This window comes from Mesocricetus auratus, unplaced genomic scaffold, assembly GCF_017639785.1.
Source record: "Mesocricetus auratus isolate SY011 unplaced genomic scaffold, BCM_Maur_2.0 Super-Scaffold_100037, whole genome shotgun sequence".
NCBI lineage: Eukaryota > Metazoa > Chordata > Mammalia > Rodentia > Cricetidae > Mesocricetus > Mesocricetus auratus.
In genome coordinates this window covers 11,803,250-11,828,811 of record NW_024429215.1, presented here as the reverse complement: position 1 = coordinate 11,828,811, position 25,562 = coordinate 11,803,250, and the positions used below count along the sequence as shown (strand labels likewise).

Here is a 25,562-nt window from a genome sequence, read left to right as displayed (position 1 = left end):
CTTGGAAGGAGTAGGCAAAGTGATTCCTATTTGCAGGAAGCAGCTCCATACAGATCCTGCTGCAACTGTTTTCAAAGCTTGGCTTTGTATATTCTCAGTACTTTTTCTGAAGAATTAGTTTTATTTTCATTTTTTTCTAAATGTTAGATTTTTATGTGGCTGATATATTCCAAGGAAGTGTGATAACATCCTAATTGACAATAGCACAAATTACAACACACAAATAAGTAAACACTATGTGGGAGCTTTCTGGTATAGCTGTTTTTCACTATATGGAAAAACCAAGTTTATTCCATGAATGATAAAAAATCTTCAGGAGACATGACAGGGGTTAAAGACATGCCCATTGTTTTGACCAAAAGCAGAGATGTGTGACTGAGTCCATGGGAAATCATTTGTGGCCTGACAAGATAAGAAAGAATAAAGGTCCTCTCTGTATATCTACAGACTTGTAAGAAAAAGTAAGCCTAGAAGTTTTGCATCACTGCATTTCAGTCTAAAGAATGAAATGTAAACAGATGCCTAATACCCTCTAGAGTAGAAGTCACTGTATTATTAAGAGAAGACCATTCTTCCCTCAAACCTCATGCTTTTACTGCATGGCTTCATACTCATGACACTGCTTAGGGTGTTGTTAAAACTAATGTAGGAAATGGGACACAATGGAAGGACCTATGTGACTTTAATATTCCCCTGCATGTCACCTCTCACTCTAATTCCCCATGTACCACAAATTCAGGCACCTCCGCCATAGTCCGGCCCTAGCACTATCCAGGACACATTGTAGAAATAACACCTCTTAAGATATGAAGCATGTTCTGAGAAACAGCCTCACAGCTTATCCATCACTTAAAGACTAACCCTAGTGATCATTACCAAGTCAATCAGGTGATAGGTTTAACCAATGTAGGCTAGATTGTGAAAGATAGAAATTGGAACCTGTCTTTATATCACCAGGATGGCCTACACTCTCACTGACCTTTTTGCCCTGCTAGCTTCCTCGTAGCTGCAGTCAACACCCCACTATCTCCCGTCATCACTTCCCAACTATGGACCTATATAAACCCCTTTGGAATGAATAAAGTTTGTTGTCTTGATAAGTATAGTCTTGCCATCCGTGCTTTGAGCTGCTTGTCACCCATTTTCTCCTAGGTGTCCCTGGTCTTACATTGACTGTCCCCACCAGATGGGCCACCAAAAAGTGAACAGCATCTCTTTTCTCATGTATTCTGCTAGCAGGATGTTTTGCCCAAGTGCACTGGGCCAAGTACACTTAACCATATTTAAGCCTTCTGATACAGTGAACCAAAATATATTTTCTCTGTTCAATTATTCTATTGACATTTTTACATTGGGAAGAAATCAAATATATTGTGCTTCAATATCATGACAGTAGCTGGAAGAAAATATGGAAAACACTCCATTGCAATAAGTCCAAGGGGAAATGAAATTTGACAAATAAGAAAATCAAAGCTGTACCACTCATTACTATGCAAATTTAAATTTTAATAATGCTGGTGAGACAAGTTGCAGTCTTAAGTGGGCTATAACAAGATTTAAGGAGTAGGGACAGACTAAGTTACAAGATGAAGTGATGAAGTAGTGTCTCCTAGCTGTGGTGAAGAAGGCTTTTGGTGGTGATGTAAGAATGGATACATGTCAGTGAACTTTGATAAATATAGGACATTGGGACAGGCTTCTGAGATCAATCTATTGTCCTGGAAATGCTATAGAATTTAATATCGAAACAAAGGGGTCAGGTCTTTAAATTAATATTCTAACTTATTCTAGAATTTCTAATAAACTGCCATGTTTGACTTATTTTACCATAATGTACTTATTATTCAAATCTCCTCTATAATTAGAATATTTTTAAACTAAGCTTTCTAATATATAGAAATATGCAAAAATATTCAAATATGAGAGAATAAAGATTGATTCATTAATAAATGAAACAAATAAATATAAAACATTACATTGCTGCATTATCTCTGTCAACTGGATTGCACCTAAATCAACTTGAAGTCTTCTATATTATTAAGAAAACCATGAACTAAACTGTATAATCAAATTTTCATCTAGAATGTACTTTGTTCCTGACATGATGAAGCACATTCCTATGTGGCCTGAACAAAATAATATAGCACTTGGGGACAAAGATGCATCCTAGGAGGCCTGCACTAGAAACCAAGATAGAGAAAGCTTCCATGGCAACCACATATTTCCCCTTGGTGCTGTGGTAGACAGGAAGGAAGGTGACCCACACACTGAAGAAAATCAACATGCTGAAGGACATGAACTTGGCTTCATTGAATGTGTCGGGCAGGTTCCTGGACAGGTAAGCCATAGTGTAGCTCCCAAGTGCCATGGAGCAGAGGTAACCCAGCACAGAATGGAAGGCAATAGTGGAGCCCTTGTTGCATATAATAATTATGTGTCCATGTTTTGAGTAAGCATCTGAGTCAACAAAGGGAGGAGATTTGCTCAGCCAAAATCCACAGAGGACAAGTTGGATGAGGGTGCAGATGGGAATGATGAAGTTAGGAAACCTTGATATCATTATCCACCTTATCAGTCTCCCTGGAACTGTGATCCTGAAAGCCAGAACCACAGTAACACTTTTGGCCAAGACTGTGGAGAGAGCCACCGTGAACAGAACTGCAAATGTGCTCTGCTGCAGGATACAGGTGGCTGTGTTGGGGTGGCCAATGTAGAGCAAGGGACAGAGGAAACAGAAAGTCAGAGTGATGAGTAGGATGTAAGTGAGAGCCTGATTGTTTGCCTTGACTATGGGAGTGTGGTGGTGCTTCACAAACACAACAAGAACACCAGCTGTGAGTGCAGAGAAGCTCAGGGCCAAGGAGGTCAGTGCCATCCCCAAAGGGTCTTCATAGGCCAGAAAGGTCACTGTTTTCTGGAGGCAGTGATTCTGCTCTGTGTTTGCATAATGACTTTCTGGACACCTCACACAATGATCCATATCTGCTCAGGAATTAAAGTTATTGTGAGTCTCTCCTCATGTTACCATGGTATCCCAAACCAATTCCCAGCATCAGGTCTCTGGCATATTCCCACATATCTTTTAATTTTTTCAGACTCAAGTAAATCAGTGCTCAATACTGAATGCTCCCAAATGCACTCTAATTAAACATTCTAGGGTTTTTATTGGATATGTACTAAGCAAGTCTACTCTTTTTTTTTTTTTTGGTTTTTCGAGACAGGGTTTCTATGTGTTGTTTTGGAGGCTCTCCTGGCACTCACTCTGTAGACCAGGCTGGCCTCTAACTTACAGAGATCTGCCTGCCTCTGCCTCCCGAGTGCTGGGATTAAAGGCGTGTGCCACCAACACCCGGGTGCAAGTCTACTCTTTTTATTAACTTACTTCAATATATTTTCATCTATGTAATGATTTTTGTTTATTTATATACTGACAAATTACTGATTTAAATCACATAAATCAAAGATAATCATAGTATCACCTCGATCTGAATTCCCTTGTGTGACTTTGTCCTGTAAGTTCAGTACAAAAAGTATGTATTTTCAATTGTTTTCATTTAGTGTTCTCAGTCATAGGATTCAAATTTATCTATTCACATAGTGTTTATTGACTGAATTCTCCAGGGTGCTGATTCTCTGATACTGCAATTTAGAATGAGAGTTATTAGATTTTTCAAAGCTTGAAAAGCTCACTTTTGTGAAACTGTTTATTCCTTTCTAGGGAGAAATGATTAGCTTAACAGCTAGGTACAAATCTGCCATTTAATCTTATTTGGTCTTGGAATAATTGAGTGATGCTTTATCAGTTTTAATTTTTGAGTTCCATTTTGAATTCAAAATTATGAATGACATAATTTTCATTATATATTTTCATTCTATTAAAATATTCAGTGTTTTTGCAAAGTGGATTTTTCAGTTTGAAATTTTGTTTAAAATTCAGATATAAAGATCTATTGAAATTCATCAGGTTGCTAGTGCCTGCTCTCTTTTGCTCCATTATCAGCAATTTATTTGTTATTTCTTCCAGCTCTGCCTTCATGCCTCTCTCTCACTCTCAAGGTAAGTTGTCTCCTCTACAGCCTGTGTGTTTATTTACTATTGATTCTAACTGAGCATGAATGGCCCATAAGCACAATCTTATATCTTATTAATAAAAGCAAAGGGTATATAAGACATGACAAATATTTTTCATAAATTGAAATTTATATTTTTAAAGATAGTTACACATTATTCTATAAGCTTTGAAGTATGACATTCACTGTTTTGAAATATTTAGCACTTTTGTTTTAGTTTCTTCTTTCTTACTAGATATATTTTGAGGTGTCCTCTTAAACTCCAACAATTCAGGGTTTGATACTGTTGCTTCTAGATTCTTCCAATGAATATATTTAACATTTGCATCAACTTAGAATGGCTCCAATATACAAAAGTTTCTATATGCACATTAAGTCTTTGATGGTGTATATAGTTTGGATCAATATGAACATTTTGAATTTAGGCAAATCAAACTCACCAAAACATTGAAACACATTCTCTCCTTATGAGGAAATGTTAACACATCTGAGTGTTCAGGAAAGCTATTGTTTTACTCACAATATTTCAATTTTCATATAAAGAATCTCATTAGATATTTATATTAAGATTCAGGAATCCTCTTTGATTTTCTCTCCATATTAAACACTGAGTCTAAGCCTGCTCATTCCATTCACTGTTTTCAATTGTCTAATGCCTACTTTCTATTCCCTGGATATAGTTTCACATAATATTTTTGTGGAATATTAAGCAAAGATGGGTTACATTAGTTTATGCTTTGGAATATTTATTTCATGATGTAAAGATACATTGTATTCTTTTATTTTATATGTATGTACCTCTAGGAAGCTGTGTTATTTTTCCTGATTGTTCTAATAAGGACATTAATGGGCAATTAACAGGAAGAAGAATGCATAGGCAGTGGCAGTAGGCAGAAACAATAGGTAGGAAGAGAGATATTTGAAATGAGAATCAAGAATCAAAAGAAGAGAGAAGAACATCAGTGGCCAGCCACCAAGCAATACAGCAAGCTGTTGAGTAAGAATTTTAAAAAGGTATATAGAACAGAGAAAGATCAAAACCAAGAGGCATGAGGAAGACATTATCAAACAGGTGGAGACCCAGTTGACACCCAGTGAGCATGACACTTACCTGTCTCATTGGAAATCTCATTGTGTGGACACTGAGTACAATGATAGCAACAAGGAGGCCTCCCCTCCTGGGCAGATTTTCTTTTTCCAGGAAAACAGCTCTCACTGCACACAGAGCGAGGAAGCTGAGAATTAAATACATGGTGAAAATATTCAAGAGTTGGCAGTTTAAAACAATGAAAATGGTATTTTCCAATACTGAACAATATAATGGCATATATATACAATTTGCTTCCCTGTTTTGATGCATCATTTCTATTTCAATATATGATATGGTATGAAGTTCAATGTATTTAATCAAATGGTCCTAAGACAAAATAAATATGAACAAGTGTGGAAATGTTAGAGGTAGGGAAACATAAGAAAAATTTAGGTTACTGGGTATATGTCTAAAGGGGCATTTCTAATGTCATGGTGATTCTATTGTGCACCTCTGAGCAGCTGCTGTAAGCAGCTTTGTTTCCCAATGGTGATGCTTAATTTATATTTTTAAGCTTGACTGATTCAGAATTACAAAATAAGCTAGGCTTGCTCACTTTGTGTGAAAGATGGTTACATTAATGTACTTGAAGTGAGAAGACATATATTATAATAGGTAGCACCTTTTTGTTGGCTGTTGTTGTTTACTGAAAGGAAACCAAAAAGGGATGTGAAGAGCAGTATTCACCAATATCTACTACCTTCTGAAAAAATAAATTGACTCAACTTTTCAGTCTCTTGCCTACATGATTGCCTGAATCATTATGAACTGCTATCACCAAGTGTGACCAACAGAAGACTATGTTCTTACTTTTGGTCTGCCTGGTTTTTGGTTTGGTTAGGTTGGGTTGGGTTATGTTGGGTTGAGTTCTTTGATAAATTGCTTGCTTTTTCAGCAGGAAGACACATAACTAACCTATGATCATGTGTCCTCTATGCTATTTTACAATTCCAGGTACCTGAAAGCAAAATGTCTATAAACTTACATTTCCTAATCTGGGAGTTAAAATAATGCTCTTGTCAGGTTGTTTCAGCACATGGATGAAATGGGAATGGATAGACACTGGATTTATGACTGGAAATAAGAGCCCATAGGAAAAAAGGATTTAAAAATAATCCCATTAATCAGAATAAGGGACAAAATAATTCTTCAGATGAGAGTAGTTTTGTGCAAACAGATGGGTACTGAGTAAGGAACCAAAAGGCATAACTTCCACAAATTAATGTTTATTGACTGAGATCAAAGCAATGAGATAAGATCCAACCCACATCTGTAAATCCTGTGGCCCACTGTATCATATGATCAGACAAAAACATCTCTTGGCCTTGTGGAGCTTTTGGATAAAATGTTCCAACTTTCATCTTTTGTGTGAGACCAAGTGGAAAATTCCAGAGGTTGACAATATCATATTCTGCATCTAATTTCCTTTCTGGGTCCAGAACCACAGTTTTTCCAGCAGAATTTTTGAAATGCATATTGTTGAGAAAGTGATTAAGCTAAAAGAAATGCAAAATCTGATGATGAATTCATTCCCAGAAACATTAAACACAATACAATGAAGCAATGTGTCTCACTATCCTAAATACCTGGCATTGATTTCAAGCTGTATCAACCTTGCAACATTTTAATGAATGAAGAACAAAAATGAACATATCATCATGTTTCTAGACTGCCAATCACATTCAGAAAATAGAATTCACACACACACACACACACACACACACAGAGAGAGAGAGAGAGAGAGAGAGAGAGACAGACAGAGAGACAGAGAGAGAGAGAAGAAATTCTGTCAAATTTCCAACCTCTTGAAGTGCTAGCCACTACTCACAGTTTCCACTTGTAAATTGGGGTGTTTATATCTAAACTGTAAGAAAATGGTCAGATGGTCAGTTAGGTAACAGAAGCATGAACTCAGAAGTTTACCTTTGAGGATCTAGTAAATTTGAACATTTAGGGTCTAGTTCCACAATTTCTGTTCTGAAATATTCATAGAGAAAATGGGGTTTTAAATTTATTATATTATAAAGAGAAAATTCTGAGGTTAATTGTAACACAAAGTAGATAATGCCATATACACATTTAAACCTACTTATTTATATCCATTCATCAGGAACAATGGAATATTTGTCTACAACAAATTCTAGTTAGTAAAATGCATACTGTCTCTCAGGTGCTCTTTGGCAAAATCACTGCAGTGTAAAATAATATGCTGAGTGTTTTTATAAAACCTCAGTTTGGGGCTATACACCAGCAAGAACTGAACAACCGAACGCAGATGAAACAGAAAAGAATGACCTTCAAAACAACCTCATGAAAATGACAGAGACCCTCAAACAAGATATGAGAAAATCCCTTAAAGAAAGAGAAGAAAAAGCAAACCAAAGACATGCAAGAAATCAACAAATCTCTTGAAGAATGCATAGAAAGCCATGAAAAACAAAACACATGAAGAAAACTATTCAAACAGTTCAAGACCTGAAAACTGAAATAGAGGCAATAAAGAAAACACAAACTGAGGGCTTGCTGGAAATAGAAAAGCTGGGTAAATGATCAGTAACTACAGATGCAAGTATAACCAACAGAATACAAGAGATGGAAGACAGAATCTTAGGAACTAAAGAATGATGGGGGAAGTCCTTCTGTGTATATGTTCTTATTGGTTGATGAGTAAAGCACTGTTGGCCAATAGGGAAGCAAAATAGGTGGGATCAGGAGTTGAGGAGGATTCTTGAAAATGTAGTCAAGTTTGGGGAGTTGCCATGTGATGCCCCGGGAAGAGATCAAGGGATACATGTTGGAAAGGAAGAAGAAAAATTTGACTATTTGCAGATGATATGACAGTCTACTTAAGTGACCCAAAGAATTCTACCAGGGAACTCCTGCAACTGCCAAAAACCTTCTGCAAAGTGAGAGAATACAGATTAATGAAAAACAATCCAGTAGCCCTACAATATATATATAGACAGTAAATGTGCTGAGAAAGAAATCAGACAAACATCACTCTTTACAATAGCCACAAACAATGTAAAATATCTTTCATACAATAAGGGCATCTATTCAACCATGTTCCTAGCAGAATTGTTTTGTAATAGCCAGAACCTGGAAGCAAACTCGATGCCCCTCATTCTAAGATGGATAGAAACTGTGGTACATTTACAAAATGGAATCTAGAAATTTGCAGGCAAATGGATGAAACTAGGAGAAGCCATCCTGAATGAGGTAACCTGGTCACAAAAGAAATATATTAGTAGGGGAGAAAGGGAAACGGGGGTAGGAAGGTTGTGTTGGAGGAAGAATAGAGGAGAGCAGGATGAGAGATACCATAATAGAGGGAATCATTGTAGGTTTGAGGAGAGATCTAGCACTAGAGGAATTTCCAGAGATCTACGAAGATTACACTAAGTGGCACACAAGCAATAGTGGAGAAACTACCTTAAATGCCCTTCCTGAAAAAGAGATTGATGACTACTTTATATGCCATCCTAGAGTCTTAATGGATGGAAGCAGAGGCAGACACCCACAGCTGAACACTGTACTGAACTCCTAGAACCCAGTCATAGAGTGGGGAGTGATGAGCAAATGGGTCAGGACCAGGCTGGAGAAACCCACAGAAACAGATTACCTGAACAAGGGGGAGCCTATGGAACCCAGATTGATGGCTGAGAGGCCAGCATGGTACTGATCCACATCCCCTGAATATGGGTGTCAGTGAGGATACCTTGGCAATCTATGTATTCATCCCTGGTGTATGAATGGATTTTGGGAGCCCATTCCACATGGAGGGATGCTGTCGCAGGCTTGACACATGAGTGAGTGTCTAGGCCCTGCCCTGGATGATATAATAGACTTTGGATATCCTCCATGGATGGCCTCACACACCCTGGGGAGCTCAGTGGGCTTGGTTCTTAGGAGTGGGTGGTTTGGTGGGGTCAGGGGATGGAGAGTGGCTGGGATTGACATGTGAAGCAAACTTAAAAATCTTACTTTTTCACAGTGCTATTCTTAAAATATAAAAAGTGAAAATTACCTCCCATGGGTTAGTATATACCTCCCCATTCCCTTGGGGATTATTTTGCACTTGTTTGATGTTCATTTCATGGAGACTGTGAGCCACAGCATATACAGCATTGAATACATTGTAACTCTCTTCACTCATGTCCATTTCCCAGGTGTTTCTAGGCAACATTTCCAAGGAAACATTGGGTAGACAGTTACCAAGAATTTTGCAATCAGGTCCAGAAAAGGAGCAATTGAAGTGTTTATTCCAAGCAAGGGCAAGATAATGGTCATCTGGGTATTTGAAAGGGTTGTATGTCTGAATAAACTTCCTAAAATCAGAAAACTCAACATGATGATGTGCAAAAATGAGACTCCCGTGTAATGAATCCAACATGAAAATAAATTCACCAACACTTAGATCCCATTGTGACTTCATGACCCAGACTTTCCAATTTACTAAATAGAAATCTATATACGTAAGATTAAACCACTTAAATATTCATTGTCAGCATAAATGATAACCACGTTTGCAGTTGATATCATGATCTGGGAATTCGTTACAGAATTAAAGAAAAAGGAAGACACATTGTCTGGAATCATTTCTACAAAAGCTACACACACATGGTTCCTGTCCATCTCTCCTCTCAGATCTGAGAGAATCTTAGCCCCATTGTGGTCATCTATGATAACCAGTCCTACCCATGTCCAGTTGAAATGCAGCATCAAAAGGACAATGCCATGTGGCAGAGACGTGTCCTTGTGTGCTGTCTGGTAGAGAGAAGAGAACTGGCGTCTGTCACTCAGGATAGTGTCAAATGACCCAAAAGAAACCTGAAGAAAATTTCCAATAGAAACAAGAAGGAAAACATTAAAATAGAACACAATCCTAAACTCAATTCAGCACTTTGTTTTGGTAGAGTTTAACTTCTACTCATGGTGCTTTAAACTCCTATGCTGATTTGAAGATATTTATAAATAATACCTCACAAAACACAGCACCTTCTACCCACAAAATATATATCCAAACTCTTCCTACTCTCTATCTCCAGCCAAGTATCTGAGGCTTTATAAACAAATGTCTGATTTCTTCTCTTCAATTGATAATGACATATTCTCATTTCTGTACATTTTAATATACCTGAAATGTCTGCAGTGTAACACAGGTTTCTTGTTCCTCACCTGTGGATATTTGTAGAGACTCAACAGTCTCCCAATATGTGCAGATGCTGTCCATGTTGCTCCTGTAAGTAGAGCAGCAACATTCTTCTGTCTTCTACATGTGTAATTGGGAATCATTATTCCTGTTCCTGTGAGGCAAAGAAAAGGTGCCTCCAAAGTATCCCATTGATTGCTGTTGACATTGTAGAGGTCAAATCCTAGAGATGTGTTGGGTAAAATGTGCATGTTTCTGTTGATTTCCTCAATGGCAAATATGAAGGACAAAGAATTCTGGTAGGCGATGTTCCTGAAACTGCAGAGAATGATAATCAATATTTATGAATGATACTCATATTAGAGTATGATGCAATGGTTCTCATACCTTCTATGCTATTTATTTAAAAACAATAATTTTTAATCACAGTAATGGTTATTATCTGAATGTAATGGCATATAGTAAGTGGAGATTTTAATTACCCCAAAGCCTCAGATGGAGCTAAAATTCTTGGACAGGAAAGTTGACTTGAAGAAATATCACCCATGGAATCTCCTGGTAAGTAGAAGCACATACAAAACCCGATTCTTTGATGCTTAAGTGAAATAACAAGCAGATAGAAACTTGCATCTTGAAAGTCTCCCCTGTTCTGTACTATAACACCCCAAGACCTCCACACCACATTCTCTCTGTCTGTACATAGATGGAGAGACTGAAGCCTTTGAGTTGTTCTAATTAAGGATAAATGAGCTTTATATTGATGTTTTCCTGAGTTGCATGCAGCAATCTAAAAGCAACATTAAGATCTGCTCCTAGGAGTGGTTTAAATATCTCCCATCCAAGCACAGCTCTTTTAACAACCTTTCACCTCCCCCATGTCCTTCTCCTTTCTGAGAACCATACAACAAAGAGCACAATGACTGAGTAATTTTCCTATAGATTAACAGTCTATAGTCATAACTACAGTTTTGGGGGTTTTGTGTGCTCAATACTGTATTTTCTCTCATCTGCTTTCCTCATTCTCTATGCCTTCACTATGTATCTACCTACTTAGCAGAGTGGATTACACAACAACCTTGAATGGCTTGATGGTGAATGTGAATATTTTACCCTGCAGGTGAGTTCAACTTGAACAGAAAAGAAAACCTAGTTTATTACACACATATAGTTTATACCATCATCATCTTCTCTAAGTGAGAAAATTTTCCTCAAAGGAAGCCATGAGGGCTCTAGTCAATACTGTCTCCATGAGAAATGTTAATTAGCACTCCAGGTTTCTCTCTCTTAAATTGTTGCTAATGTACCCAGTCAGATTCCTTACTGGTAACCCATAAACAACAGAAAGAGATTTGCAGAACTAGCAGCATTAATCCCATGTCCTTAAAAACCAGTTGCATAACATATATAAAACTTAAAATGATGATCATGTTACTATTGAATACATATTAGAATGGTTATGTTTAGGCACTGAATTCAATTTACCATACAAATAGGAATTCCTTGCACTCCTAAAGTGTAATTTTTGATCTCTGTACCCTCCTCCATTGGCTGAGCAGGACCTCACTTTTCATAATGACCAGGTAGACAAGAAGACTCATTAACCAACACAGGGTTATCCATATCTGTCCAACTTAACCATTGAGCTAATTGGATGATTGGGAATACAGGCCCAGTAACTATGATCAGTCCCTGTTTTTGACACAGACACCACCTGTAGCATAGCCACGTACAAGGTTGTAGCATTCCAAGGTTTCTGACAGACTCAAGTGTGTGCCTCTCCATATTGTCACAAAGATGCTATGTGCTATGCTGGCCACAGTTGTGTGGATTGGCTGTCTGCTGCAAAGGCCTTCCCTATCTTTTCTTTCCCTGAGGCATCTCAGCAGCTTAAACATCCAAGAGATTGCTCTTTCTCATGACAGATTTTATCAGTTCTGATGGTGTTCAGAGCCTTTTATCTCTTGTGGAAACATAGGCATACCCTCGACCCCATCTTAACACATTACCTGTTTTTACACAGGCTGGCATAATTAACCAGTTTTTTTAACCATAATCAAAAATACCACAGTAGACTGAGTCATTATAAGTTTGAAGGAAGATCTGCCACCAGTGAGACCTCTAGCGATGTACAAGGATGGCATCAACTGGCAAGCTAAGCAATAGTGTAGAGGCTACCTTAAATGCCAATTCCAGTTAATGAACTTGATATTTACCTTATATGCAATCCTAGAGCCTTCATGCTGTGACTGATGGAAGCAGAGGCAAACACACACAGCTAAACACTGAGCTGAACCCATGGAACCCAGTGACAGAAAGAGAGAGCAGCAATGACCAAATGGGCAAAGAATGGGCTAGCAAAACCAGCAGAGACAGCTGATCTGATCAAGAGGGAGCTCTTGGACTCCAGACTGACAGCTGGGAGGCCAACATGGGACTGATTCAGAAACCCTAAGTGTGAGAGTCAGTGAGGAGGCCTGGGCAACCTATGGGGCCCTGGCCAGTAGATCAATATTTATCCCAGGAATACAAATGGACTTCTGTGTCCATAACACAAAGAGGAATGGACTCTCAGTCTGGACTCTTAGGGGAGAGCCTGGACCCTGCCCTGAGTGGAATGACAGACTCTGGATATCCCCTATGTGGAAGGAAGTGGGGATAGTGGGGGATGCTGGGGGGTGGTCAGTGGGAGGTGGGGGAGGAGGGGAGGGAAAGGGAGCTGGGATTGACATGTGAAGCAAACTATTTAAAATTTAAATAAAAAATTAAATTAAAAATGAGGTTTTCCAAAATAGAAAAAAATTCTAGAGCAGTTGTCCCTGTTTCATTAGTGTTTAAAAGTTTTAAAGTTAGTTGAGCATTATGGAGTTTATCCTTAGTCATCCTCATATCCCCTTCTGTTTAACAAGCATCACCTTTGGACTATGATTACATCTTTAATAAGGCTTTCATATCTTTATTTGCACTTCAGGCCCTATATATTTATTATATTCTACATTCTGTTTTACCTGATATAATGATCCATTGTCCAATATTTGAATAGAGACTTTTCTTCTAGGCTTGTTGGAATTTTAACTGTTTTGAGACATTACAGATACATCAGTTTTGGTGTCTATAAGGACTGAAATCTCAATGTCATTTGTTTCAAAATTTAGCTTTGGGCTTTCATCATTAGCAAAAATCTGTCAAAATATTTTTGTTCTACTATTCCTTAAACCCATTTCCTATTGTATAGCAGCAGCTTTCCCATTGAAATATGGGAGTAATAATAATTGAGCAAACAGCTTCTATTGCATAGTACTTTCACGTAAATCATCTATAAAGGCATTAAAACAATTTTATAGAACTTTTAAAAACAATCTCATTTTCAATACCTATCCCAGTTTCCTCTTCCTCCAGTCCTGCCACAGTCCCCTGTATCTGCTCACTACACCCCCCACTCATTCCTCAGACAGAGGCAACTTTAGGCAACATTATGGAGTAGTTTTATAAAATTTTAAGAAGAGGATCATTTATATAGATCCCAAGTAACTTGTGAATGTAAGTTGCTAATTATTAACAGTGTGGAACAAACAATTTACCTATATTTTATTTTGTGGATAAATAAAATTTATACAATCTATATGTAATTGATTATTTTTATGAGCTTTTTTCCTTAGTAAACATATTATCTAATAACCTTACAACCTGTTTAATTTCAGGTGTTACGTTTTTATAGAATTTCAAAAAGAATTTTCAAAAAGCAACTTTAAGAGCAGAGCCAAATTCTTAGCAATGATAAACAGACAGTATCATACCCAATAATACAGTTCAAAATCATTAATTTTATTGTCTGGTTCATTTACTATAAAAATTAAATACTCGTTTAAATATCAGTTGCACAATGTAAAGAGGAGGTCGCCCTCTATTCATTGAGTGAATTATATATCTGGAAACTCTTGTAGTTGCATTATTAAAATGGCACTTGGCCTTGTGCTGTCAAATATACCTTCAACTAAATATGAAAAATAATGGTCGCACATAATTCCAGAAATTGACTGTAACCTCTCACAAGGGATAATACCATTTATTCACAAAATGTCTTTAAAATATACCTGATCAGAAATTTAGCAATTCTGCTAATATGTATAAACTAGCATTAATCTGAAAGAATATATTTTTCATATAAACTGTATTACAATAAAAAATATTAATAACTGTGTAATAAAATATATGTGTGTATATATATAAAAGTACATATATATGTATATGTTTACTTATCTTTTAAATTGTGATTCACAAACATAAAATATACTTAGAGATTAAGAAAAAATTATCATAATGAATATATTCCTGGCCACACATTTCATGTCCTTTTTTATGATTTTCAGAAAGAACATGTATAAGAGGGCAAAAGACAAAATAAACCCATTTTTCACATATGGACACATAGGCACCTTACTGTAAATGAAATTCTGTCACCATATTTTCTGTGTCTATTACAGACTAAGTGTCAAAACATAATTAATCTATCAACTTTTCATCTCTGATCATATCTCCTATTCTACAATCCCTGTGTTGTGTACTTATCACCTCACTAATGTTTCAGCACAAAGACAAACATATCACAAGGACCTAAATTTATCCTCACTTGTACTTGTCTATGTGCCTTTCTTCTGTATTTCCATTTTCCAGACTTCTGTTAAAATTCAGTATAAACTATTTTTCTCAATCTCAGGTCTCATGGATCTTGCAGCTACAGTAATTTTGCATCTAATAAAAGAGATCTTACTTCCTTCATAATAAAGTCTGTGTAGGTATTTCTTGACAGATGAGTATGAGACATTTTACTAACTTAACTGCCACTGTCCTCTACTATAAAAGGAACAAAACTAGGACACTACTGTGAGAGTTCACAATCAGCATCTATGTGAGCTCCAGAAAATATCCATACCCAGTTTCAATAATTAGAAAAACATAAATGAAGTGGAACAAATGGTATAAAATTGAAAGAATCTAAAAGGTTGTTAATGAAAATCATAGCGAAATGTTGTAAATCATTTTGAAGCATTTTAAGTAGAAGATCTCCCAACTCCAGAGTCTCACATTCTGACTTGCTAATTAATCATCAGCAGACAGCACAGCCATTCCCTGTCACTCTGCAATCATCACATAAGGACTCTGTAGTCACTGTGATCACTGGCATCATTTCTTCTGAATGGAGAATAACTGCACTTTGAAAATGGCTCAAAACAACAATTCAAATTGCAAGATATTCCATCTGCAGAGAAAAGTGTGTAAATATCCCAACTCTAGACAGCTGAACGAACTGCAAAGAATGCAGAGAGATTGAGAATATCAAATGTGTAAAATAACATGGATTAAAAACAATGTTTTTCTTTGAGAGGAGAGAAAATGGAACAAGACAACATACATGAGAAAGAGCTTTGTGAGTACATGAGAGGGGATGCCAGGGTGAGAAAAAATTAAATTTATGTCAATCCAAACTTACTTAAGGACAATGAAATTTGAGTAATGAAGAGGAATAAAATTTGAAACCACTTACCTGGTATAAGTATTTCTGTCACCTGTAAAATTAATTGGGTGGTCATGAACACAATCATAAAGTGGAACAAATATAGCAATCACCACATTTCCATCGTGATATAAATGCCTTTGTTCTTTTGAATAGCATTGAGAAGAATTAAAGGAGTAAAAGGGAACAAGATTTTGCAGGAACCAGAAAAGAAAAATCCAAGAGAACATCATAAAAAGAACTATCAATCACAGTCTAAGTATGCGGCACATAGATCCCTTTGTTTTCAGCAGCTACATATAGAGTTGATTTGTTTGTGAACCCAAGGGGTTGTAATATTGTGGGTGCCTGAAGTCATCATTCTTATGACAATTCTTTTGATAAGCCTCATCTACATTCCATGGAGAATTTTTTAATACATTTCTCCTTGAGACTTCACATATGAGACCCTGCATTCAAGATAATAACAAGCTTCAAATGACATTTGGGATCTTGAACCACAGGCACTATGATTTCATCTAAGAGGACATACAGCAAGACCCCAGGGATGACTCATCTTGAATTGACCTGCCTAGAGCTCTCTACTGCAAATGATACACAAGACATTGAACTAGGATGATGCAAGGACCTTGCAAGGGAGGATGCCAAGGGAGATGAGTGGGAAAACATCCTGAAATAGATCCAACAGGACTGTCCCAGGGAAAATCAGTGGAAAACCCTGTTCATTAAAACTGATTATCACCTATGCGGATATAGCTTGGCAATGGCTTGGAGGAATCTGAAATCACTTTTTGTGCAAATCTTGCATGTCTGCATAGCAATATTTATTTCATGTCACACTGTAATCCAAAATATTTTCTTTCTCCTTCCTAGGAAACTGATAGTAAACTTCATGAATTTAAAATGAAAATGGCTCAATACATGATGAGAAAAGGGTTTCTGTTTGGTTTTTGAACTCTGACCTACTGGGCTATTGTGTGTATTTTCAATCTTAAATCTTCCATTCACTGTGATATCATGATCCCTCCTATATCAAGATAATGAGATTTGAGGCGCTATTTATTCTTTCATAAATGTATAGTATTGAAAGCTCCACGTCCATTTTCCTCAAATAAAATAAACAAGCGCTTGTATACTCCACTCATCATGTATGAAATGTTCATTCTGAATATTTTAAATGAAGGTAATGTGAAGAGTACAAAGGGCCATGATTGTAAATTTAATGTTTGAACAATTTCACATGTGCACAAATAACTAAATGTCAGACATACTTTCACATAGGTTTCATTTTACTAGTTTACCTACCCTAAGTCACAAAGTTGAATATATCAGGTAGTTTCTGACCTAATGACTGGCATGCATTTCCATCTACTGTGTATAAATGAGAAACTTCTGAATACAACATTTCTACTTTGTGACTGTCACTGGGATTTGAAATTTCTTTATCTTGATAGAGGTTATAAGTGGCTCAATAGTTTTTTCTTCTAGATGTTTCTTTTAAGATAACAATAGTCCTGATACCTGAGACTGTGATTTAAATTGGGTTATTTTATGAGGTGAACAGTATGAATAAGTTCTTAATTTTTGGACCTCATGTAGCTGGAAAGACTGATCACCATGATTCAAATATCAGTCAACATGCATAAAGCCTTTGAATCTATTTGGTTGTAGGCATTACAGACACAGAGCTTTCTAGGTGTGGATTTTTCGATTCAGAAAGCACAGATCCTTGGTACCTGCTTTTCTTTGGGTCCTTTATATAAATGTCTATATTTTCTCATTGTTACACTGCTATTTTTAAATCTGTCACTGGAGACATACTGGGCAGGAAAGATATAACCCAATAGTCTGTATTTAAAAAGAAGTAAGTTACTTAAGTGTTTCAAATGAATTACATAAAATCTCATTAAGGAAAAAAACTGCTTGCTTATTCATTACTATTGTGCCTTGCAGTAGGACTTTCCCAATAAAATTTTCTAGACATAAATGAAGAACAACCATCATAAATAATACCTATTCTTAGAATATAGGGAAGTAAATACCAAAGTAGACATCAGACAAGCAAATCAATTATAACTATTTTTCAAAACTGGAAAAACTATTCTTCTAACACAGAATTGTTGGTTCTTCAATGTCTGATGTCATACTTTGTAAATGTAGCACATATTATTCATGGATATAATACAAAATCTACATCTGAGATTGAAAATTATGTATATCATTTAACTCTGCCCCATTATTTGTACCTCCAAAGAAAAAATAATTTGTATCCTATATAAATAAAGCTGCGAGATGATTAATCTAGAAAAGACTATGTGAAGAATTAGTCCTATACTGAGTTGCACAGTACAGATTCAGCCATATCTGATGGGAACAGCAATAGTCATAGTCATCAAAGCTGCTTGACAAAGATCCAGCAATGCTGAGCCACATCATTGTGCTCTTGTCATTTTAGGCTGGATCTCAGCATGTTGCATTCTTAGGGAAATATTAATATTTGAACAATGTAGGGATATTGCATTTTTTGAAATTTCTTATGGATCATTTTTGCCTTCTTCCAAAAGAGCTACTTCTATGATTCTCCAGGAAGCATAGTACCCATCCCACATTTAAGGAGATATCATTCTATTTGAACATTTTCCTTACAAATTGTAGGTTGTGACAAACATACAGAAGCCAAAGGCCACTTTAATAGACTTGAAACAACTTCCCAGTACTTACTGAGAAAAAAAGTGAACTTAGAAACATGAACAAGACTCAGTAGGCTAGAGGAGTTGGCTGCAGATCAGATCACAAGCCTCTCCCCACTATACATTCAGGTAATTATGTGACATACAGAGCCACAAACTGAAATTAGAGGATGACATTGAAATTATAGACTTCATTATTGTGTGTTTTCCTTCTATCATCAGCCTCAGGGTTAGTTTTACTCCCTGAAAAAAGTCCACTGACTTTGTATACATCACCCCTCCACAGCCCTTTTCGAGACTTGCCCAGAGGGCATTAATATTTTGTTATGTGGATGCTCAATTATATGGAGAACACAGCTCTCTCTCTCTCTCTCTCTCTCTCTCTCTCTCTCTCTCTCTCTCTCTCTCTCTCTGTCTATCTCTTTCTCTCCCTCTCCCTCCCTCTCCCTCTCTTCTTCTTCCTCTTCTGTCCCTCTTTATAGTTTTGTCACATCATGTCCAAAGTTAATACATTTAAAATATATTCACAAATACTTAACTTTTTCTTGCTCTTTTGAGACACAATCTAAATTTGTAACTGATTATCTGGAACACATGGTCATTTTCATTCCTCAGCTTTCTAACTTGTTCTTAACTGTGACTCTTATTTAGAATGTATATTCTATGCACTGAGTATTAATTGAAACTTAATTTTTTTAGCACAGTAGATTTTTTATGAAGGCTGTTTTATAGGCCTTAAAGTGCTTCTTTGGGGAAGTTTGAGGCCATTCTGGGATATAGTTAGAACATGTATTTGTTTGTTTTTTCTTTTTGGAAATATACCTTTGTTGTATACAATTTTGGCAGTAATTATGTGTCTCTTTTTCAACCTGCTGGTCCATTCCAATGAAATGACTCTTAAAGTCCACATATATTGCTGATTTAACTTCTGTGGCTACTTAGGGTACATGAACAAGTTTGATCTGTAGTCACCGGAAGAGAGTCCTATCAGACCTTTCCAAGAAATCATTAGCTATTTTGGCACATTTCTTTTCCATGCCAGTTTTGCAGTAGCATTTGTCATATATCATGAAAATTTCTTCTGGTACCTTGCTTGTGTTGATTGGCTGATATCTTTTTTTAATAATTTATATTTATATTTTTATTATGGTTAGGTATGTTCCAGTTTTCCCAGATCTCTCCAAGACCTTTATCATGAAGGGGTGTTGGATTTTGTCAAAGGCTTTTTCAGCATCTAGTGAGATGATCATGTGATTTTTGTTTTTGAGCCTGTTTATATGGTGGATTACATTGATGGATTTTCATATGTTGAACCATCTCTGCATCCCTGGGATGAAACCAAATTGATCGTGGTCAATGATTGTTTTGTTATGTTCTTAGATCCAATTTGCCAGTATTTTATTGAGTATTTTTGCATCAATGTTCATGAGGGATGTTGGTCTGAAGTTTTCTTTCTTAGTTGTGTCTTTGTGTGGCTTGGGGATCAAGGTTATTGAAGCCTTGTAGAAAGAGTTTGGCAAAGACCCTTCTGATTATATTGCATGGAGTACTTTGAGAAGAATTGGTATCAGCTATTCTTTGAATTTCTGGTAGAATTGTGCACTGAGGCCATCTGGACCTGGACTTTCTTTGGTTGAGACACTTTTGATCACTACTTCTCTTTCTGTAGTGGTTATAGGTCTATTTAAATTGCTTATCTGTTCTTGATTTGATTTTGGTAAATGATAGCTATTCAGGAAGACATCCATTTCCTTTAATTTTTTTAATTTTGTGGAGTACAGGTTTTCAAAGTATGACCTGATGATTCTCTGAGTTTCCTCAGAATCTGTTGTTATGTTCCACGCTTCATTTCTGATTTTGGTAATTTGCATGTTCACAATCTGCTATTTGGAAAGTTTAGACAAAGGTGTGTTTATCTTGTTAATTTTTCTCAAAGAACCAACTCTTGGTTGTATTGATCATTTGTATTGTTTTCCTAGTTCCTACATTATTGATTTTAGGCCTCAGTTTGATTATTTCCTGGGGGACTTTGCTTCATTGTGTTCAGAGCTTTCAGCTGTGCAGCAAATTCTCTAGTATAACTATTCTCCAGCTTATTCATGTGGGCACTTAATGCTATGAACTTCCCCGGTAGCACTGATTTCCAAGTGTCCGATAGGTTTGGGTATGTTGTGTATTCATTGTCATTGAAATCTAGGAAGTCTTTATTCACTTTTTTATTTCTTCTTTGAATTTGTTGGGTTTCTGCAATTTGTGTTGTTGTGGAATTCCAATTTTAATGCATGGTCTGATGAAATGCATGGAGCTATACCAATTTTTTTTGTAGCTACTGAGGTTTGATATTTTGCCAAGTATGTGCTTCACTTTGAGAAGGTTCCATGTAGTGGTGAGAAGAATGTTATATTCTTTTTCATGTGCATGGAATGTTCTATAGATGTCTGTTTATCCCATTTGGGTCATTACTTCTATTAGACCCTTTGCTTCTTTGTTGAGTTTCTGTCTGGTATTCCTGTCTAGTGGTGAGAGTATGGTGTTGAAAACACCTACTGTAAGTGTGTGGGGCTTTATATGTGATTTGAATTTTAGTAATGTTTCTTTTATGAACGTGGATGCCTTTATATTTGGGACATATATGTTCAGAATTGAAACTTCATCTTGATGGATTTCACCTGTGATGAGTATGTAATGACCTCCTTCATATCTTTGGATTGATTTTATTTTAAAGTCTAATTTGTAGCCGGGCATTGGTGGTGCATGCCTTTAATCCCAGCACTCAGGAGGCAGAGGCAGGAGGATCTCTGTGAGTTCGAGACCAGCCTGGTCTACAAGAGCTAGTTCCAGGGCACTCTCCAAAGCCACAGAGAAACCCTGTCTCGGAAAACCAAAAAATAAAAAAAAATAAAAAAATAAAGTCTAATTTGTTAGATATTAGAACTGCTTCCCCCACATGTTTCTTGATTGCATTTGATTGGAAAATCCTTTCCCAACTTTTTACTCTCAGGTAATGTCTGTCTTTAAGGGTGAGTTGTGTTTCTTGTATGCAGCAGAAGGATGGGTTCTGTCTTCAAATCCATTCTGTTAGCCTATGTCTTTTTATGGATGAGTTAAGGCCATTAATATGGAGGGATATTGATGGCCTTTGATTCCTCATTCTTCTTTGAATTGGAATGGATGTTGGTGGTGGAATTCCCTCCCCCTTTTTCTTTTGGCTGTTGGTAAGTGGGATTATCTAATGCCTATGTTTTTCTGATTGTAGTTAACTTCTTTGGGTTGGAGTTTTTGTTCCAGAAGTTTCTGTAGGGCTGGGATAGTAGATATGTATTGCTTGAATCTAATTTTGTCATGGAATATCTTGTTTTCTCCATCTATAGTGCTTGAGAGCTTTGCCGGGTATAGTAGTCTGGGCTGGCATCCATGGTCTTTTAGTGTTGGTAGAATATCTATCCAGGACCTTCTGCCTTTCAGATTTTCCATAGAGAAGTCAGGTGTAATTCTGATATGTTTGCCTTTATATGTTACTTGGCTTTTTTCCTTAGCTGTTCTTAATATTTTTCTTTATTCTCTATATTTGGGGTCTTGATTATTATGTGTTGAGGGGACTTTTTTTGTGATCCACTCTATTTGGTGTTCTGTAAGCTTCTTGTACCTTCATTGGCATGTCTTTCTTTAGGTTGGGAAAGTTTTCTCCTATGATTTTGTTGAATATGTTTTCTGCCACTTTGAGGTGGTTTACTTCACCTTCTTCTATACCTATTATTCTTAAGTTTGGTCTTTTCATGGTATCCCATATTTCCTGGATGTTTTGTGTTAGGGTTTTGTTGGACTTAAGATTTTCTTTGGTTAGCTGGGCATTGGTGGTGCACGGCTTTAATCCCAGCACTCGGGAGGCAGAGGCAGGCAGATCTCTGTAAGTTCAAGACAAGCCTGGACTACCAAGCGAGTTCCAGGACAGCCTCAAAACCACAGAGAAATCCTGTCTCAAAAAACCAAAAAAAAAAAAAAGAAAGATTTTCTTTGGTTGATGAATACATTTCTCCTAGGTTATCTTCAGCACCTGAGATTCTGTCTTCTATCTCTTGTATTCTGTTGGTAATGTTTGTATCTTTAGTGCCTGTCCATTTGCCCAGCTTTTCTATTTCCAGCCTTTCTTCAGATTGTGTTTTTTATTGTCACATTTAAGAATTGAAATCACTGTATTCAAAGATAAAATAGTGAAATAGAAGGCAACTTGCATTACCATGTTTTCAAGTTAATGTCAGATGTGATTATCTGTCAAGTAGTCTTGCAACATATATCGGTGAAATCAAACACAAAGACTACTAAACATTCATCCTTGGTTGAATGAGGAAACACTTTATGTTTTTAATCGTTTTAAATTCAAAATCAACTTCTTGTAAAAATGTGTTGCAGGCAACATTTGCTCATATAGTACCGGCATTCTCATTTTTTTCAAAAAATCCAATGTGACTCTCAGTGAACCTTAGTCAATTCAGGGATAAAATCCAAACAAAATAAACCACTGATTTAAATTAATGTGGTGATTCTTAAGAATGAAAATTGTAGGGCACAATTTGTCATCTTATTTAGAAGTGGACAATATACATTAGCAATCCCTGATTAACAGAAGCCTATAATTTAGTATTAAAAACATGTATGCAAAACACAAATTGCTACTAAGGCAAGATAGTAGAGGTTGGGGTTGTAGCTCACCTTGTTGCAGGATTGTTTGCCCTGCATTTTTATTTCCAACAACAAGGGTAACATTTGTGGTCATAGTGCATACCTGCAATCCCAGCATTTCTTGAAATATAGAAGAAGGATCAGAAGTTCCCATATTCAAATGAGGTAAATGTCAGTCTGGTGTACCTGAGTGCCTGTCACAAAAAATTTAACTAAACAAACACTAGAAATAATATCAAACAGAGACTACATTAAACAGTATTCATAAGATGGGGGCAAAACCTAAGGACCATTCACAAATGGTAACTATTTGAGAACACTGGTTATTTTTCTAGGGGACATAGGATTGATTTACAGTATCTGCATAGAAGCACATGACCATCGTTAATTCCAATTGCTGGGAATCTGCCCTCTATATACACCAGAAATTACAGTGGTACATAGATGTATCCAAGTAGGCAAAGTTCAAACATAAACAAAAGCTAAAGAATTCTAGTAGGGAATTTGCTAAGAAAAATGTGGAGCAGAAATGACTACACAATGGCTACAATGGCTAGGGCTGTAATAGAAACATAAAGAAACAATAGTAGTATAAAACAAAGTCCAGAGATGCATAAATAGTTTCACTCTCCTGAAATAGAGACAAGAGCACAATTGGATTCTGTCTATGCTTCATCTCTTGCTCACTTCACTTTAATTTGGCTCCCTATATTCACTGCAAAAACCAAGAGATCCCAAGTCAACTGGCTAAACAGGATTAGTCCTGTGACAAAAGATGTCACAGAATGTCCCCACATGGGTCACATGCCCCATCAGTCCTTCTTCATATTGCAGACCCCTGCATCTCACTGCCTTCAACTTCAGACTATTATCTTGCTACCAACTCATTTGTTTTCCCCTGAAGTGTACACAATGGATTGTTTCCCTCTCTTCTGCTCTGAAAGGAAAAACATGCTTCCAACATAATTCCTTCACCCTCTTCTGAAATGGAAAATCCACTTGTGACTCACGCTAGTAATTTTATGATGCTGTGATGTTTCAGATTTTTTTTCAAGACAGGGTTCCTCTGTATTGTTTTGGAGGCTGTTCTGGAACACACTCTATAGACCAAACTGGCCTTTATGTCACAGAGATCTGCCTGCCTCTTCCTCTTGAGTGCTGGGATTAAAGGCATGTGCCACCACCTCCCAGCAATGCTTCATACTTTTAATCCAATACTTTGGGCAGTTTGTCAAGATAAAAAGAGCAAAGTGCTGTAGGGGTACAGACAGGGTTCAAGGTCACTCAATCAACATAGGAGACCTTGACACAAAACTGTTTTGCAAAAGACTGGAGATACAAATCCTCTAGACTTAATATACTTTATGGGACACCAGGACTTAATGTTGATTGTGACCTTGTAATGGTCCCTTGAGCATCATTTAGAGGACTGATTGTAATGGAGGGGTAGGCATTTCTGGTTCTTTTAAATAGGAGTTGCCTCCTTTGTTGTTGGAACAGAGCTGGTTAAACCCAAGGAACAAATATCTACATGCAATTTTACCAGATTCTAGCATTCATGGATAGCATACTATTAGTCTTTGCAATATTTAGTATGTACTCCTCCATTAACTAACTTCTATATTGTGGCATAGTGTCTCCTAAGAACTGGTAAATCTGTATACTATTAATTATACAGTCATCACATCTATACTTCCATTTCACATATAGCTGTGGTGTGCTCCTCTACAAGGATAATAGTGTTTACTAGCTCCACATAATTAACTCCAAATGCATTCAAAACATAAAAATTAAGTGTTCAATGTGCAGAAATTCTGGAGTACTAAAGGGTCCAGAGCTCTCTGATTTGCCAATCTGTGTTTGATAGTTACAGAACAATCAGTAAGGTTGCCTACATTTAACAGTGATTTCAACAAGGATATTTCAAAGCACCCTCCCAATCCCAATGCTCTCCGCATGTGCAGCCAGCAGAGTGAACATACTTAAGAGTTTGCTCACAGGCCCAGAGAATTGCAAAGAACATGCAGGACTCTTAAGACCACATCGAAATAAATTGGGGCAAACACGACCATTAGGACCAAACAGGAAAATGGAAGTCTAGGCAGTAATATTGCAAACACTGCTTCTGGCCACTTACTGACATCCAGCCATGGGAGAACATTACACACCGGATCCAGTGGCTTGAAGAGTCACTTCTCCCATTCTGGGGATAATTAATACCCCCAAACTCACCAAGTTGTGGTTTTCCAGCTCCTTTAGGCTCAGTTCCCTGAAGCAGCACTCTAATCACAGATTGCAAGACCACCAGAAGTGTTTCTCTAGAAAGCTAAGCCTCAAGAGGGTGGCAGCAAGGACCCAGAACTTCTGA

At 36.8% G+C, this 25,562-nt stretch overlaps 1 protein-coding gene across 1 annotated transcript; it reads right to left on the bottom strand.

Annotated features, from left to right (window-relative positions):
• Window positions 1-950: 950 nt before the first annotated feature.
• Window positions 951-13,334, bottom strand: LOC121135327 (vomeronasal type-2 receptor 116-like). Its single transcript, XM_040733854.1, has 4 exons — window positions 13,318-13,334; window positions 10,339-10,630; window positions 5,182-5,305; window positions 951-2,982 (listed from the first exon to the last, which is right to left on the bottom strand). Exons 1-4 carry the CDS (start codon window positions 13,332-13,334, stop codon window positions 2,075-2,077), a joined length of 1,341 nt encoding a protein of 446 aa, XP_040589788.1. The 3' UTR covers window positions 951-2,074.
• Between the last annotated feature and the right edge of the window lie 12,228 nt (window positions 13,335-25,562).

Coding starts and splice junctions, on each gene's coding strand:
- LOC121135327 (XM_040733854.1), bottom strand. Junction 5,306..10,338: donor GTCTCTACAAATATCCACAG/GTGAGGAACAAG, acceptor TTTAATTCTCAG/CTTCCTCGCTCTGTGTGCAG. Junction 2,983..5,181: donor TGAGATTTCCAATGAGACAG/GTAAGTGTCATG, acceptor ATTCCTGAGCAG/ATATGGATCATTGTGTGAGG.